We start from the raw sequence: 17,744 nt of genomic DNA on the forward strand, positions 1-17,744 counted from the left end.
ATCTTGAAACAATTTGGTAGCAGAAGTGCTTTGTTCTATATTAGCAGTGCAAGTCCCTTGAAAAATGTGAAAAACTTGCTCTGTTGTTCCTGTTAGTAACAAAATCCTGTCAGTTCTGAAGAATCTTAATACTTGGTGGTAGAAGTAACTCATTCTTACCTAAAATAATTCTTATGGAATTTTCATTAACTTTTTTAAAAACTCATGATTTCAAAATAATTTTTGTGGCTATATTCATCATAGAAAAAATAATATAGAAAAACGCTGACTTACATTCATTAAAACAGAGTATTTATGAATAAAGGTTTTTCTTTCAATAAATACATGAAAAAGAAGTCTGTGGGTGCTGCTGTGGTTTGCATTATGAAAATGCAGAATGATGCACAAATTCTTAAGTGATGTTAAGTTCTTGTTTAGTTGCATATTTCAAATATCTGTTTAACGTGTGATTGCTTGTGATGGAATGTTTATTGCAGAAATGTAGCTGCAGCTCTGAAGGGAGATTGCACAATCAGAGAAGTTTCTCAAAGTTGCTCCTCTGCGTGAGTTGTCCTCAACTTCCCATATTTTTTTTTGCAGACTATGGGTTGCATGTGACATCAAGGAAAGGCATTTAGCATTACAAATTACTATTTCAGTTTCTGCAGAGTGTTTTTCATGTCATTCTTTCAATTTTTGACTTTTATCATGGCTGTTCACTTCTAACTGAAAAAGTGTTTTGACTCGTTCTAGAGTTTTAGGGAGGAATTCCCTTTTTATTTTGAGGGGGCTGGTTGGGGGAGGGCAGGCATGTAGGGGAGATTTAGTGTGGTTTCCAGACTGCTGGAAAAATTATGATGTTCTCACTCTTTCTTGGAAAGTTATTAATTGTCTGCCCTCTGTAAAAATATTTAAGTACTCTTATTTCTTACTCTCAATTTTTCTAGCCTCTGTCTCCAGTCACTGTGTTCTTTTTTATTAGATTTTTGTGGGCTAGACAGTATTACTAATAAAATAGTTGGGTTTTTATTTGTTTTTTCTTTGAAATAGTTTTTTGGAGAGTCTTTTCTAAAGCATAGTTATTGAACTAATATAATCTCCAAAGACTGAGTTGTCAAGGCTAAAGGTGGAACTTGCCTTTTTATTATTTTATAGCTTATTGTTTATATCTGTAGTTAACAGTTTTGTTTACAGCAAACATAATCCAGGTCAGGTGCTGTGTGACTGATGAGTTCTTGTTGCTGTATAGAAAAAATAGTTGCCGTTCCCCTGACTTACCACTTTACAAACTTTGCTAGTAATGTGGTGGGTTTCTTTGTTGTTTTCTTTTCATTCTTTTTTTTTTCCCCCGTTTTGGGGGTGGGGGGTGTATGTTTGGTTTGTTCTTGGGTTTGTTTTCCTTCCCCATAGCAGACATAGCACTTTTCAGACAAAGGTACAGTGGGGCAGCTAGAGGCAGCAATTTAAGCTGTTGATGAGAGAATTTACTTTCAGTGTAATGCATTAGTTAAAAGATCTAAAGCTCTTAAACAGCTTTTAGAAGAGCTAATGCACTTTATGTTGTTTGCAGTAATGTGTTATGTTTCTTCCTATGAACATGTTGGTATCTTACTAATTCCCATCTTGTCCAACTGACTAAAGCTTCCTTCCTGAAGTCTGGCTTTATGGATAACTGCCTGGAAAAAATCTGAGAGGCAGACAGCAATTTCCCAAGCAACAGATGTGGAGGGGGTTCTGTTTCCTCTGCTAAATACCACTACTTCTTCGTGGAGTTGTGCAGTTGCTTTCCTTTCATTGAAGTCTTTACCTGATTTCTTGCAAGCTGCCAGACAAAGAGGCGTAAGACTTAGGAGCCGGGACTGAAACAGTTAATTCTTTCATATCTTTCATCTGTTTTGTTTCTGTACCATTTTATTGAAGGGAAGCTACATTCCAGTATTTGCATCCATAGTGTTAGTTTTTATCCATATTTTGCTTTCCAGTGAATGCTCTTTTAGAGTGTTGACTTCAGTTGATCTTTAGGTCTAAGGACTTCTGAACCAGAACTGGTAGTTCTGCATGTGCTGTCTGTGGCAGAATCTATTGTCCTGGGGTAACCAAGAAAACTATGGGGTGCTCATGAGATTTGTGGAGGTTCTTTTGCTTTTTTTTTTTTTGTTAAATTTTCTTATTCAATTACATTTTAATTGGGGGAACAGATCTTGCCTCCTATTTTTAATGAATATGAGAACTTCGAGAACTCGAAAGGATGATCTCACTTTTTCCCTGTCCAAAGTATTTCTGTGGATAGTGTTACCCTGGTGTATGTCAGTTTGGCTGTTCATCTCCCATTGCAGTTGTTGCAGTAGCTGGGAACTCTATACCTATGAGGCACTTAATAATGCTAAGTGCTGAAGTTGCTGTGGAATGTTGCTTTCACAATGATAAACATCAGTCCATTCTTTAACTACCACTACTCTGTCTTTAAAAACTATTTAAATACATGTGTATATGCTTTAAGTATACTTGTGTTCAACACATTACTACGGTTTTAAGAGGCTGTACTTAGGCTTTATTTAATCCTAGTGTGAGATGAGATATAGCTTGATAAATCATTTAAACCTGAAGTATGTCATGTATGTTCTTGTTTTCTACATATCAAAGTATCTATGTAGCCTATATCAAAAAATCCATGTAGCCTTCCAGTTAGTTGTAGAGCTGTTTTAGTCCTTTTATGTAAGGTATTCTGTTGATGGCAGAATGTGCTACATTTGGTATAGAAGCTTTGTAGGTCATAAAGCTTGCCTGAAGAGTGTATCAATCCATGCACTGATACCTTTTTTAATGAAAATAAGCTGCAAATACTTGGAGATCTTATTTGCTGCAAAATGAAATATACAAAATTTGACTTAATAGCAGTCAGCTTTTGCTGCTGTTACACATCTCCCTCAACTATTTTCAAACAGAATCTGTTTTACGTATTTCTGTACAAATTTTACTGAAATACATTCTTGATGATATTTTGGTCTATATTAATCTTCCTTGAAGACACTGCTCTCTTTGTTCTTAAAGATGTGATATTAAATGGGATTAATTATGATGCTACATTGAAACAGTAGAACACTAATAAATTGAAGTTTGTATGTAAAGACTATTAACCACAATAAAATACCCTACTCTAGTGAGATTAGTGTTTGAGTTTGGAGAGAAAAACTTCACTGAGATGCATTGTCTGACGTACATCTTCAGACAGTGTGAACTTTTCATAATTTTAGACATAAAATAGCACCTTGAACAGATGTCATGCAGAACAGATCAATGGATCCAAGGTTCCTGCATCTTGTCAGTGCAGAGGAGGGCTGTGGTGTGAAGGAGCTATGACTTGCCCACTATTTTTTACGAGAAACCTAAGACTTACAGGTTCTCTGAATTATATGTGTCCTGATACAGACAGTACTCCTGCATGCTTACTGTAAATGAGTTGATTTCACAGATTTACACTGCATTTTATTTTAGTTATCTTCTAAAATATCTCGGGTTTAAGATTCAGGTTATAAGGTTCAGATTCAGGTTGTAAGTTGCACATTGAGCCACCAATGTGTATCTGCAGCCCAGAAGGCCAACCACATCCTGGGCTGTATCAAAAGAAATGTAGCCAGCAGATTGAGAGAGGTAATTCTGCCCCTCTGCTCTGGTGAGACCCCACCTGGAATATTGCATCCAGCTTTGGAGCTCTCAACACAAGAAGGGCATGGATCTGTTGGAGCGTGTCCAGAGGAGGGCCACAAAAATGATGGAAGGGCAGGAGTAGCTCTCCCATGAAGTCAGGCTGAGAGAGTTGGGCTTGTTCAGCTTGGAGAAGAGAAGGCTGTGGGGGGGACCTTATAGCAGCCTTCCAGTACCTGAAAGGTACCCGTAAGAAAGCCCCTGTTCATAGGGCAAGGGGTAATGGTTTTAAACTAGAAAAGGGGAGATTTCAGGTGGATATTAGGAAAAACATCTTGAATATGAGGGTGGTAGATCACGGGAACAGGTTGCCCAGAGAGGTGGTGGAAACCCCACCCCTGAGACACTCGAAGTCAGGCTTGCTGGGGCTCTGAGTGACCTGATCTAGTGAAGATGTCCCTGCTTACTGCAGGGGGGTTGGACTAGATGACCTTTAAAGGTCCCTTCCGACCTAACACATTCTGTGATTCATTGATGCAGTGGAAAAGCAGTGACATACAGAAAAACTACATACTTGTGAAAGAGCATTACTACTTGCATCTTGACTTGTCTGTAGACTTGAACTTGAGGCTTCCTTCAGTGATAATACAGATATTAACAGTATTGAGAGGGGTGTGGGCTGTGATGTTAGTGACAGTGTGTATTTTCACAGAATTGCAGAATCACAAGGTTGGAAAAGACCTTTGAGGTCATAGAGTCCAACCATTCCCATCCTATGCTAAACCATATCCCTAAATACCTCATCTACCCTGTGTTTAAACACATCCAGGGAAAGGACTAAACCCCCTCCCTGGGCAGCCTGTTCCAGGCCCTGACAACTCTTTCAGTGAAAAATTTTTTCCTAACATCTAATCTGAACCTGCCCTGGCACAGCTTCATGCCATTTCCCCTTGTCCTATTTCCTGTCACCTGGCTGAAGAGACCACCGCCCACCTCTCTACAACCTCCCTTCAGGTAGTTGTTGGAGGTGATAAGGTCTCCCCTCAGCCTCCTCTTCTCCAGGCTAAACATCCCCAGCTCCCTCAGCTGCTCCTCAATAGGATTTGCCCTCCAGCCCCTTCACCAGCCTGGTTGCCCTTCTCTGGACTCGCTCAAGGACCTCAGTGTCCTTTTTATGGTGGGGAGTGCAGAACTGGACACAGTACTCGAGCTGTGGCCTCACCAATGCTGAGTACAGGAGCACAATTACCTCCCTAGACCTACTGGCCGCACTGTTTTTGATACAAGCCAGGATGCCATTGGCCGCCTTGGCCGCCCAGGCACACTGCTGGCTCATATTCAGCCTGCAGTCAACCAACACCCCTGGGTCCTTCTCTTCCTGACAGCTCTCCAGCCAGTCTCCCCCAGACCTGTAGCACTGCATGGGGTTTTTATGTCCCATGTGCAGCACTCTACACTTGGCATTATTAAACCTCATCCCATTGGTCTCAGCCCATCGGTCCAGTCTGTTCAGATCCCTCTGAAGAGCCTCCCTACCCTCAGGCAGATCAACACTTACTCCTAGTTTAGTGTCATCTGCAAACTTACTGAGGGAACATTCATCCCCTTCATCCAGGTCATTGATAAAGATGTTGAACAAGACTGGACCCAGGACTGAGCCCTGGGGGATGCCACTCATGACCGGCCTCCAGCTGGATTTGGTTCCATTCACCACCACCCTTTGGGCCCAGCCAGCCAGCCAGTTTTTAACCCAGCTGAGGGTCCATCTGTCCAGGCCAGTGGCAGCCAGTTTCTCAGTCAGAATTCTGTGAGAAACCGCGTCAAAGGCTTTACTGAAGCCCAGGTAGACCACACCCACAGCCTTCCCCTTGTCCATTAAGCAGGTCACCTTGTCATAGAAGGTGATCAGGTTAGTTTGGCAGGATCTACATTTTGTAAACCCAAGATGACCAGGCCTGATCCCCTGGCCATCATGCATGTGCTGCATGATAGCTCCCAAGATGACCCTCTCCATGATGTTCCCCAGGACTGCGCTCAGGCTGACAGGCCTGTAGTTCCCTGGATCCTTCCTCTGACCTTTCTTGTAAACGGGTGTAACATCTGTCAGCCTCCAGTTGAGTGGAACTTCCCCAGTCCATCAGGATTGCTGGTAGATCATGGAAAGGGTTTGGCAAGCACATCTACCAGCTTCCTCAATACCCTTGGGTGGATCCCTTTTGGCCCTATTGACTTGTGGATCTCTAATTGGCTGAGTAGGTCACTAATCATTTCCTCCTGAACCATGGGAGCTTTATTCTTCTCTCCCTCCCTGTCAGCCAGCTCATGAGGATAAATACCTAGGGAACATCCTACTGAGGTAAAGAAGTACCTCAGCCCTGTCCTCATCCCTTGTCACTAATGTTCCCCCTGCATCCAGTAAGGGCTGGAGATTCTCCTTGACCCTCCTCTTACTGTTAATATATCTATAGAAGGATTTTTTATTATCTTTTACAGAACTGGCCAGTCTGAGTTCCAGTTCAGCTTTAGCCCTTCTGACTTTCTCCCTACATGATCTCACTACATTCCTATAGTCATCCCAAGACACCTGCCCCTTCTCCCAAAGCTCATATTTTCCCCTCTTATTCCTAATACCCTCACAGATCTCTTACTCAGCCAAGCTGGCTTCCTTCCTTGCCGACTCCTCTTCCAACAGACAGCCTGTTCTTGTGCTGCCAAGATTTCCTTCTTGAGGAGCATCCAACCCTCTTGAGCTGCTTTGCCCTCAAGGGCTGCCTCTCATGGGATCTTATCAAGCAGCTTTCTAAAGTCAGCCCTACTGAAGTCAAAGGTGGTTGTTCTGCTGTCTCCCTTCCTTACTTCTCCTACAACTAAGAATTCTATCAATTAACGATCTCTATGCCTCAGGCATCCTTCAGCCTTCACATCCCCTGCTAGGCTTTCTCTGTTTACAAACAAGTCCAGCAGGGCATCTTCCCTTGTTGATATGTATGTGTGTGTATCATAAAATAGAATAATTTTGGTTGGAAAAGACCTTAAAGATCATCAAGTCCAACTACTAAACAATGTCCCTAAGCACCACATTTACACATCTTTTAAATATCTTCAGGGATGGGGACTTATCCACTTCCCCAGGGAGCCTGTTTCAGTGCTTGACAACCCTTCTGGTGTAGAGATTTTCATAATATCTAATCTAAACTTCCCCTGGCACAATTTGAGGTCATTTCCTCTTGTCCTCTTGCTTGTTACTTCCGAAAAGAGACCAACGCCCGCCTGGGTACAACCTCCTTTCAGGGAGCTGTAGAAACTGGTGTGGTTTCCCGAGTCCATTTTTTTTTCTTTTCCCTCAGCTGCTCCTCATAATGCTTGCTCTCTGGACTCTTCACCAGCTTCATTGCCTTTATTTGGATGGGCTCCAGCACTTCAGTGGAGGTATTGATACACCTCAATGTATATATTTATATATTTATTTATAATTTACTAAATCATGTAACGAGTGTATTGCTACATGATTTAGTACAAGTACGTTTAGCTCTAGGAATTTCTCAGTAAAAAAATGTTGAACAGTTGATGTTTGAATAGAATGCAAGTTAGCATACCTACATATGTAACTACCCAGAAAGTGATACAGGTGAAGTTTGTAGCTACATGTGAAGTAATTCTTTAAAAAGGCTGACATGAAAGCAATAAGCCATACTGCTTTCAGTAATCCTGCCTTGAGGTTTCAAGATCTCCTTATTGAGATTTTAAGCCTTTATGGAGTTGAACTCTTAGCTCATTACTGAGTTTTTAAAAAATGTCTTTGTGAAAGACTGTGTATTTAACCTAAATTTGCAAAAGCTCTTTATGAGTTTTGCAAGATATTGAGAAGTAAGGAGCTCTGTAGAATTGTATCGTGCTGGCAAGGAGAATGGGCAATGAATCAAGTGCCTTGTACTTGGGCTCATGTGTCAGTTTGTATACTTTGCCGAGCCTAACAATGTAATGAAAATTCTTCAGTGAAGTGTCTTAACTCTGTCTATGTTCACTTGTCTGCTTTAAAGATGAAGTACTGAATTGCAGTTTTCTGTGCGCTGGACATCAAAACTGACAAATGTGATTAACTTAAATCTAGGTAGAGGGATCTTTTGTGTACTTGATTAGAGAGACATGAATGCATGTAGTGCTGTTGGCATTGGCCTGAAAGTTGGCTTTCAAACAGTGTTCTTGCCCGAAACTGGTCAGTTGTATAGATCTATTTAGTATTGGTTTCTCAGGTAAACTTACAGTTGCCCATTTAATTATAAAAACCAATGGATCAAGGTTGGTTACCAGAGGAAAGTTCTGTGTATTTTTCCTTACAAATTAAGCTGCTGTAGGGTATTCCCTAAAACAGTAAGTATCAAGGGGGGAGTATGGTCCATCGTGCCATGGTGGTTGCCTGATTTAGTCAGTAGCATCCGAAAAAGTCTGTCCTTGTCACAAAAGAGTAATGGCTGCTATGGATTTACTTGTAGGGGGTGAAACATGTGAATCACTCAAAACTAAGCCTTGTAACAAAGTCTTCTTGCCCCGCTGGTAGGGAGTTAAAGGGTGTTTTTAATAGGGTAATTCACTGCAGGAGCTACCTGCATGCAAACCAAAAGCATAGCTTGATGTTGTGGACAAAATGGAATTGTTTAGATTGGAGGGCACCTCTTAAGATCATCTAGGTCAAAGACCTTTGCTCAAGTGGTTTCAGCCAGAGCAGACTGGTCAGGTCCATGTCCAGTCATGTTTTCAATATCTCCAGAGATGGAGACCATGCAGCCTCTCTGGACAATGTGTATCTTACCACCTTCACAGTGTGGGGTTGGGGGGAAGTTCTGTTCAGGTGGAATCTCATAGTCTCATGGGTTTTGTGCTAACAGTAGACACCATTGAGAAGAGTCTAGCTCTATCTTCTTCATTCCCTCCCTTCTTATATGCATTCTCTTCCCCAGGCTGAACAGACCCAGCTTCCTCAGCCGCATAGTTAGTATGTGGGAAGCTCCAGTCTCTCAGTCATCTTTGTAGCCCGTTGGACTCACTTCAGTATGTCCATGTCTGTCCTTTACTGGACCCAGCACTGCCAGTGTGGCCTCGCCAGCACTGAATAGGCGAGAGGGATCCCCCCCTTTGCCCTGCTGGCGGTACTCTGTCCAATGTAACTCCAGATGCCATTCGCTGCCTTTCCTCTGATGGCACATTGCTGGCTCACAGTCACTTTGTTGTGTACCAGGACCCAAGGTCCTTGGCAGAGCTGCTTTCCCGCTGGTCAGTGCCCAGCATGTACTGGTGCGGTTCCTGCCCAGGTGCAGGACTTGACATTTCCTTTTGTTGAACTTCATGAGGTTCTTTTCTCCCCACCTCTCCAGCCTCTCCAGGTCCTTTTGACGGTTGAAAGCTTTGCTAATTCAAACAATTAAAGGAAACTTCTGGTTTTTTTTATGATGGAGTTGAGGTCTTACATTTCACGCAAGTTTGAAAATAGGTTGTAAAAAGTAGCTTCTCGCTTACAGCACTTAAATAGGCTGTATCAGTGTCAGTATTTGACCACCAAGATCATTCATGTGACAAGACATTATGACAAATTATGATGAACACATGAAAATCAAGATCAGTCAGGTTTGGTTATATAAAGTACAGAGAGAAGGTTTAGTACTATAGAAATAGGTAGGAAAATGGAACTAAAACATGGCCAGTTAGAGTTGTACATCTAAAGCCTTAACTTTGATCTCACCAAAAAAGGAAAAGTAGCAAAGACTTTAAACTTGGGTAATTGCCAGTTGGTCCAAGGAATGTGAATTTTGGATGCTGGTAATACCCATGAAGGTTGTTTTTTAGTTCTTTGAATGCTAGATAAATAGTAAAATAAACAAGCGTCTCAATAACAAAGTTTCAACTGAATTTAGTGCATTCTTCTTTATCATATGCATCCACTAAATAATAGTGTCAAAATGTGTATGAAGTAAAAGGTTCAAAATATAAAGATGCTGTAACTGTATCCTGATAATGTAGATCACATACTATATTTTTTACTTTATACCACTTAGGAATCCTGAGATAATATGTTTTGCTGCATTGAATTTTCTTGATGAAGTATATGTTGAAATATCCCAACAGGAAATTTTGCTATAAAATTGCATTAATTCATACGTCTGAATAAAACCAGCAGTACATAATTATAGTGAATTTTGAGTTTAAGGAATGTCATTACAGGGTGCGTCAGTCCAATATAGTCATGGTAGAACTGACAATTCGATGAAAATAGTTACAGACCGAAATGTGGGGGAAAAGTCCAATTAATAAGGGACTGCTTAAGTGAAACTGAAGGAAACCAATATGTTTTAGAGGATTCTAATGAAAAAAAAGCTACCAGCCTGAGAAATTCAGTGCTGTAGTTTCGTTAATGTGGATAACTTCTGTATTGCATTCTATATTTTTAGAAAAACTGAAGGTAAAGGAAAAGGCTGTTTCAGAAATCTTTTCTGCACTTCATAAAGAAGCTTAGATGAGTTTCCATACTGAAATCCTTTCTTACAGTGTTTGTGCTGGAGGATCTCTCTCAAGCTCAAGTGGTACTAGAAGTGTTTTTTGAAGAAAATGACACATACAGTAAGATTGCTCAGACTGTGACTACTTGATATTTATTCTTTTTGTACCTGATTGTGTCTCTTTAAGGCACGTAAGTGTACATATAACGTTAGTGTTTATCTAACATTAGTGCTTAAAACTGTTTTGACAACAGTGGTAAGGAAGGTAGTAAATACATAGCTTTTTACTGTTGGGTTTTTTTTTCTATTGAAGAAAAAGATCCTGTGGGTAACACAGGAGCCCCCAGCCCAGCAGCAGAACAAGTGAGCCCATGGATGTTACGATGGGGCAGAGCTAACTCATGTATCATGGAAGAAAGGCATGCTTTGCAAACCTAGTGGAGTTTCTCAAAGTATTTGCTGAGAATGAGGGTAACAAAAAGGTTCGATGAGGCTGTTCATTTAAGCTTTTAATCACAATTAAGCTGCTTAGGGCTAGGCTTGTTTTGTGGATGCATTGTTAGGTGCATGAAATGAGTTCAAAACAGTCATAAGTGATCTTAAAATTGTGAATATGATTAATGGTGAGAGAGTAATAAAAGGTAAAGCTACAGCAAATCACAGAAGAAATTAATAATTGTTGCTACCTTGGTGATTAAAAGTGGTAGGTGAAAATCAGCATTGATGAACATTGAGTGAATGCATGGGACAAAAAACCCCTCTCATCTTTATGTATTTGTGGTGTTGAATGTTGAACTATCTTTGATTTATAGTACCTGTTTTTGTGAAAGAATCAATTCAGTACATAGTGACTATAAAAATTAATGGGATATTTCAGAAAACTTTAATTTTAATGAGTAGAACAGGATACATTTCACTGCTTTGTGTACTTATGGTGTGCTCACAACATAAATACTTATGGTGGTTTAGCCCTGGCTGGAGGCCAGACACCCACCAAAGTCACTCTATCCACTCCCCTTTCCAGTTGGACAGTTTGGAATTTCCCCTCTTATTCAAAAAATATATAGTAGAAATAAAAAAGCACTGGGAGTGTGATGGTACTGGCAGCAGTCAGAATAGCTTTCAAAGAAGGATAATTTGAAAGAGATAACCAAGGGAGAAAGTATGTAAAGCTGTGTCTTGGGGAGGGTGGGTAAAGAGTCTTCCTCACTTTCACACAGCCTGGTAGGCAGTAGAATTTATATCTAAATGATGCTGTAATTGCAGGAGATTAAAACAGGTACTACAGAAAATCTTTAGGCAGAAACACCGAAGAGGATTCTGGTTAGAACTGTTATCTGTGACACGGTCATTTCTGGCTCACAGATACACCACAGAAGTACTGCCATATGCTGGGCTTGTTCATATCCTCTTTCCTAGACACCCTTATCAGCGTATCTCGAGGCAATCTATGAGTCCAGACTGACCTTTGGTTTCAGTCTTGCGAAACTTTAAGTGTGGTGTAGTCATGAACAAACCCAACAGAATACACAGGAATACCAGTTGTGTCTGGAAGAACTCTCTGCACGTTGTAATGCCTCTCTTTAATTTCAGGATAAAGTGAGGTATTTTAACTAGATTATGAAACTATTGATGATTTTATTAGACAAATGTGACACAGGACAGACTCTGTTGGACCATGAAACTGAGCGAAGAAAGGAAGTGTTTTGCCTTATTTTTTCATCACCTCTGAAATACTGTTACCATGTAGGATGTTAGTGGAAGTCATATGTTTGCTTTCATAAACAAATCTATTTTAGTAATCTAATTTAACTGTTAATATAAAAGAAAAATGTCTGTGTAGACCTCAAGGCTAAACAGGAAAATTGCTGTGCAATGACAGAATAAAGTAGAACTTAGTGTTAGCTGAAAACATATTAAGCTACATGTTTTTAAGAAGTGCAAGAGGTGCTATATTTAAAGAAGATGCAAACTAAAAATGCATTGAACCCATCTTAGTGGAGAAAAAATCCATTGTAAAAATAGAACCTTATTTAAATAAAGCATATTAAAATATTGGACATATGGTTGCCTATTATAATGATGTATCAGTATCCATTTTCTTTAAGAGCATGAGGCTGTGGCTATGCCAGGTCTTGAAGGAAAGATGTACATTCCTTTCTGTATTAGGAAAAAATCTGATTTCATATTGAAAGATTGAGCAAGATGAAAATAAGAAAGCCAAGAGATGAGTTGTCTTTGCAGCCACCAGCAATATTATCATGTCCCCTTTTGTACAGCCTTTACCCTTTTTCTCCTAAGCATTATGCTAAAATGCTGTAGTATGTTTCTATCTCTGTGACCTGCACCATTTTCAATTCACATTGCCTTCTTACTGTTAAGCTTGTGTGTTTCTCCTTCTCTGTTTACCAGAGATACCACTTCAAATAGCCATGCTTCTGTGTTTCCCTTTGTACTGGGACCATTTGTAGCATTCACCAGGTTCTTCTGGTTTAGCTGATGTTAGGAAAATAAAAAGGCTATTTCATGTTTTGTATTATACACCAGGTATCCCAAATAGTTTACTTCCATTATTTGCAATTCTCTAACATTACCTTAAGCTTAGGCTTGTATTTGCAGTCCACTGTTTAAAATAATACCATGCTAATTTTTCTTCAGAAACATAATTCACTTGAAGAAATTAATGATTTTGAAAGTTAAGGACTTACAAGTCTCTTAGTTATAGGGACACCACCCACCCCTACTTATTTTAATTAAACTTTTGAATGAGGATAGTTTCTTCTCTGGATCTTGTAGGAAAGGGGAGCTGATTATTGAAAAGCCTTTAAAATAAGCAATTCTTGGCGTACAGCTTCATTAGATGTTGTTTGCATGCTTCTGAAGTGTGACTTGAACTGAATGTGAGACTAATAACTTGAATCTATATTTCAAAGATTATTTTTATTTTGCTTAGTGTTTTACGAGGAAGAGTTCATATATAAGGTCTGAAAGGCAATTTTTCATGGTGAATTATGAATTAAAGAGTATTGAAATTTGCTTTTGCCTGTTAAATCAGAATTTGTGTATTTGTATCTTTATTATGGAGCTTTTAAAAACACAGCAAAATACCCGCCCTGTCTGACAGACCAGAGAAATGGATGCTTTGTGTACTTGCATCCTGCTTTTTTACTGTTTGTAGGCTTGGATTTTAATATTTTGGGCATAAAAAAAAGAAGATAGCAAACTAAGGTTGCTGTTAAAAATGTTGATGTATTCCTTATTTTACAATTTCTTTTTTAAAGAAGCAGCCTGAATTGTATTTTCTGAAATGAAGCAGGTAATTGCACTGCCCCAGAACAAGTCAGGATTTTGGGAATTTTGTTCTGGTTCTACTTGATGTGTGAAAAAGTTTTCTGTGTTAGCCATGACCCTGGACAAATTGATTGACTCAACAGACTTGGTAAGGGCAGAGTAGACTCCAAACTTTGGCAACTCATCACCATCACTCATCTGCTTGTAAAAATCACTGAGTGTGACCTAGCAGTCTTGTAGATGTTCTTTTGCCTACGGCTTCTCACAGCATGAGACTCGAGGCACAGAGCTGCCAGTGCACTTTGTCCTGCTGTACAAGCAATGATCGCAGTTTCACTATTGAATTTGCTGAAGAATTGAAATTCATTCTTGGATATTTACTATGTATCTTTGAAAATGTCATCTTTTAGCCACCTTGCTTTAAGGGCTATGAAAATATTGTGATGCTTTTCTTGGTAATAATTTTCATTGTTATATTTCTTAGTTCAAACTAAGACACTGTATGGAGAGGTAAATTGAAACAGGAATGTTTTTGTAAAATTGTCACATTTAATAATATCCAGTCTTTATAGTAATTCTGATTATCCTTACAGTTTTACTTTACTTGTTTTCAAATTCTAGCATGATTTTACTGCTTTTTCTCATATCTGAAGTAAATAATTTCTCACTTAAAAAAATTAGGACTGCAAGCCTATAAATAATTTTCAATTTGATAGCATTTGATTTTTTAAATAGCTTAAAACCTGTAGATTCAGGACACACACATTTGAATTTGTAGTGAGGGGTGAAAGTCTAATTTTTGGGTCTAGATCAGCTCTGTTCTCTAATACATATTCCTGGAAAATCAAGCTTTCAAAAGGCTTATACTCTTACCTTCAGGCATAGCTACTTCCTAGGTGTAGCAGTCAAAGATGAATGGATCAGCTTTCAGTGCTGTCTTGCATAATTTTATAAAAGCTGAAAATCCCAACTGATTAGATCAAAGACATGTCTGGTCTGTTATCTCACTCCTAGCAGATCAATAACAGGTGGCATAGACATGTAGGTAGAAGTTGGACGGGTAAATAGTGGTACTTCCCCGACATGCTTTGTTAACACCAATCAATCTGTATTTTATGACCTTCCTCTCTCTTTTTGCAGTTGTCACTTAAACATTACCTAGTTGAGAAAGAAGACAACCTAACACTTTTTGATTCATTGTGGTATAAATCCCTAGATTACTTGACTGTTTTTCATTATAGACCATACCTGTGTTCAAAATACCTTGTTTACTTTTCCTCTGAGATGATGCAATCCACTAAAGAATCATAAATATCTGTTGTAAAAGTTTGACTTAAGTCAGGAAGTTTAAGGCACTTAACAAGACCTTAAAACTATATTCTTCTTCATTATCATTGTAATTTTCTGTTGGCTTTTTTGCTGGGGTTTGGTTTGGTTTTGTTCGTAGGGATGAACACAGGGGGGTGTTCCATAGTTGTAATACCAGATGGGCTTGTAGCTGTTTCTAGATTTACATTAGGGAGCATAAAGCCAATACCTTGTTAATGAAAATTCCTTCTGAAGTCAATGAATAAAAAGTGGGGGTCGACTCTTGGGATTAAATTGTAATCATTGTCCTGCTTGCTAGTTGCCACTTAATGTTCAAGTGCCTGCAGTGTGATCCATGGTGACTTTCTAACACTGATGAACTTCATTAGAACTGCTATTGGATTTTATTATAGTTAGAATTTTTTTACATGTAAATGTGGAACTAATTAAGGTAATTAATGATTTGCAGTAGTGTGTTTGTTTTGAGATGGATGGAAATTAAGTTTAGAGGAGCCCAGTGGGAAAGAAGGTGCAACAGCTGTTTCATGTAACTAACTGAATGATAAAATAAATGTGAATGATTTAATTATGTGGAAAATTGATAGGAGCACCTGGTTTTATCTCATCTCTTTAACTAGCAGCATGTGTAATTAGTTTTCCAAACACTTAATTTTGATTGATTTTTTTTATTTCCAGGATGGATTAGATGCTTTGGTGTATGACTTGGATTTTCCTGCCTTAAGAAAAAACAAAAACATCGATAACTTCTTAAACAGGTGTAAGTATTTATTGTTTTAGTTACTAAATAACAGAAGTCTATAAATGCGAGCAAAAATAAAAATAAAAGCAGTTCTAACTTTTTGGATTTCCTCCATATTCTATTCCTTAATAATTCTTTGAAAATGTAAAAGTTGATTTCTCTTTAGTAGAAGTAATAATTCAATAATTTTCATAATTCAAACAAAAAAGCATTTAAAAATTAAGTCTTTCCTAAAGGCTGCCAAACAGACGAGTTCTGGAAATTGTGGCAGAGATGTTTGCTGATTCAAGACTTGCTTCTGCCTGTGGACTGAATGGGCAAGCCTTGAAATTAAACTGATTTTACTAGATTTTTGCAGGATTAAGCATCTCAAATGTTATAAGTGGCTTTTGTTGCAAATACAAAGTAACTTCACCAAATTTTTGTTGTTGTTTCATTGAAATTTACGGTTTTGTTTCTGTTTCCAAAGTGTTTTCAAATAGTTGGTGCAGCTGTGAGCCATGATAGTAAACTTGTGAGCTTTATTTTACATTATTCCCTATTTGAAGGAATATGTGAATCTGTCAGATGCAGCTGATGGCTCGCCTGCACGTAAGCGGGTTGCTGAAAAGGCCTAAGTTCAAATCTTTTGTTTAACTTTTCACAGTTCAAACTTTATTTGATGCCGTACACCGTGTTACATGCACATTTTGTATACTCAGTTGTTTACAGAAAAGGTGTGGTGAAACTCTGGGAGAAAAGAGAAGTTGCATTAGGCAAAGAAAATATTCATTGCAGCAGATAATTTGAATGTAAATTTTATGAATATTGAAATCATTAGGGAGTCTTCACTTTTGCACTTGGCGCTGAGTGAAGAAAAACTTAACATTTGCAGCCTGATAATTAATATCTCGTGGGTATAAATTGCATACTGTGTAAGATGTGACCTGCAGTAATAAGAAGGTGGAGAGCAGGCCATATTATTTCTCTCCTTTTAGAATACTAATCTTGCTGGTTTTGCTGAAATATGAAAGCAAACTGTGGATCTGTGAGGCCTTAGAGGGAACTGTGAAGTCTAGTTTTTCTTGAATATTTTAGTTCTATTAGTGTTTTGCCATATTAGCCTTCCAAACAGTTTGCACCATTATTCTGCAACATTAAAATTAATTTCTAGATTGCAAATAAAATAGGAGTTTTGATTCTTTTATTCAGTAGAGGGATTGCCCTGTGAGCCAGTCCCTCTTATTTTTCTCTGGCTTAAATTGTAGACTTCCACAATCTGCTTTTATCACCTAAAGTTGTGAAGGTTATTTTTGCAAATGTGGAACCATACTAATTTTCTACCATACAGAATTAAGAGGATACCAAAGTCAATATTCAGGGTGGTTGAGAGGCCTGCTTTGCAGCAGGGACCCTATTTCAAGGCAGCATCTAAGCTTATAATGAAACTTGAGGGTAAGTTGGAGAATGTAGTCTTTTGCCATGGGAGCTGCTCCACCTGTTCATACAGTATAAGCTGGCCAGGTCCTCTGCTGTTAGTGGGAGATAAGGCACTGCCTGTTTAATATTGCAGGCTGATAAACTTTAACAGATCTGAGAAGACAGAGGTCAAATTTCAAATACTGCTGTTACTGTAACATATTGTCTGAAGATAATTTGCCACTGCTCACAAGCCCAATTTACATGATTCAAAAAACCTTGGCTTAGATTGCTCTTCAGATGTATTTTTGTTAGTTGTGTTTTGGTCATAGGTGAGACTTGTGGTTGAAAACCATTTAAAGCATTCAGGTTTTGCCTAACTTTCTCTTTCACCAACTCAGAAGTGGTGGACATCCTGTTGTGAGGTTCCTCAGCAGGAAGTTAATAACTAGAAAATTGTTGTCTTGAGAATTGCTGCATTTTAGCTCTCTGCAGTCTTACACTCTGCAATAGGTCAGTTGTCACCAGGGTAAATAAAGCAATACATTATTTTTATTAGATTACTGAATATTTTGATCCTTGTGTGAAATAAATAATTTGTCAGAATTTACAACTTCAATATAGTTTATTGAAATCAGCTAGTGGCATGCTGCATTGTAAAGGGATGGGTTTATGTGAGATAGTAATGTGGCAGAGTATTTATTCAGACAAAGCCATGTTTGTTCCTGTTGCAGTAATAATATATTACTGAATTTTAATTGTATGTATGCTGCTTTTGTTTTAAGTAATGGCCAGTGTAGGTAGGGAATTCATTGTTGTCTGCTTAATCACTTTTTAAAAATATGAGCTTAAAAAATGGCATGTGTTCTCCT

At 38.7% G+C, this 17,744-nt stretch overlaps 1 protein-coding gene across 1 annotated transcript in view; it reads left to right on the forward strand.

Moving 5' to 3' along the window:
* ROCK1 (Rho associated coiled-coil containing protein kinase 1) overlaps nucleotides 1-17,744 on the forward strand; it is a gene marked incomplete at its 3' end in the record, with an annotated part of 84,743 nt that overhangs the window by 18,652 nt on the left and 48,347 nt on the right. The window contains exon 2 of the mRNA XM_084280122.1: nucleotides 15,411-15,492. Within this exon, the coding sequence (XP_084136248.1) occupies nucleotides 15,411-15,492 (82 nt within the window). The remainder of the gene's footprint in view (nucleotides 1-15,410; nucleotides 15,493-17,744) is intronic.

This window comes from Gallinula chloropus, assembly GCF_964237585.1.
Source record: "Gallinula chloropus genome assembly, chromosome: 2".
Taxonomy (NCBI): domain Eukaryota; kingdom Metazoa; phylum Chordata; class Aves; order Gruiformes; family Rallidae; genus Gallinula; species Gallinula chloropus.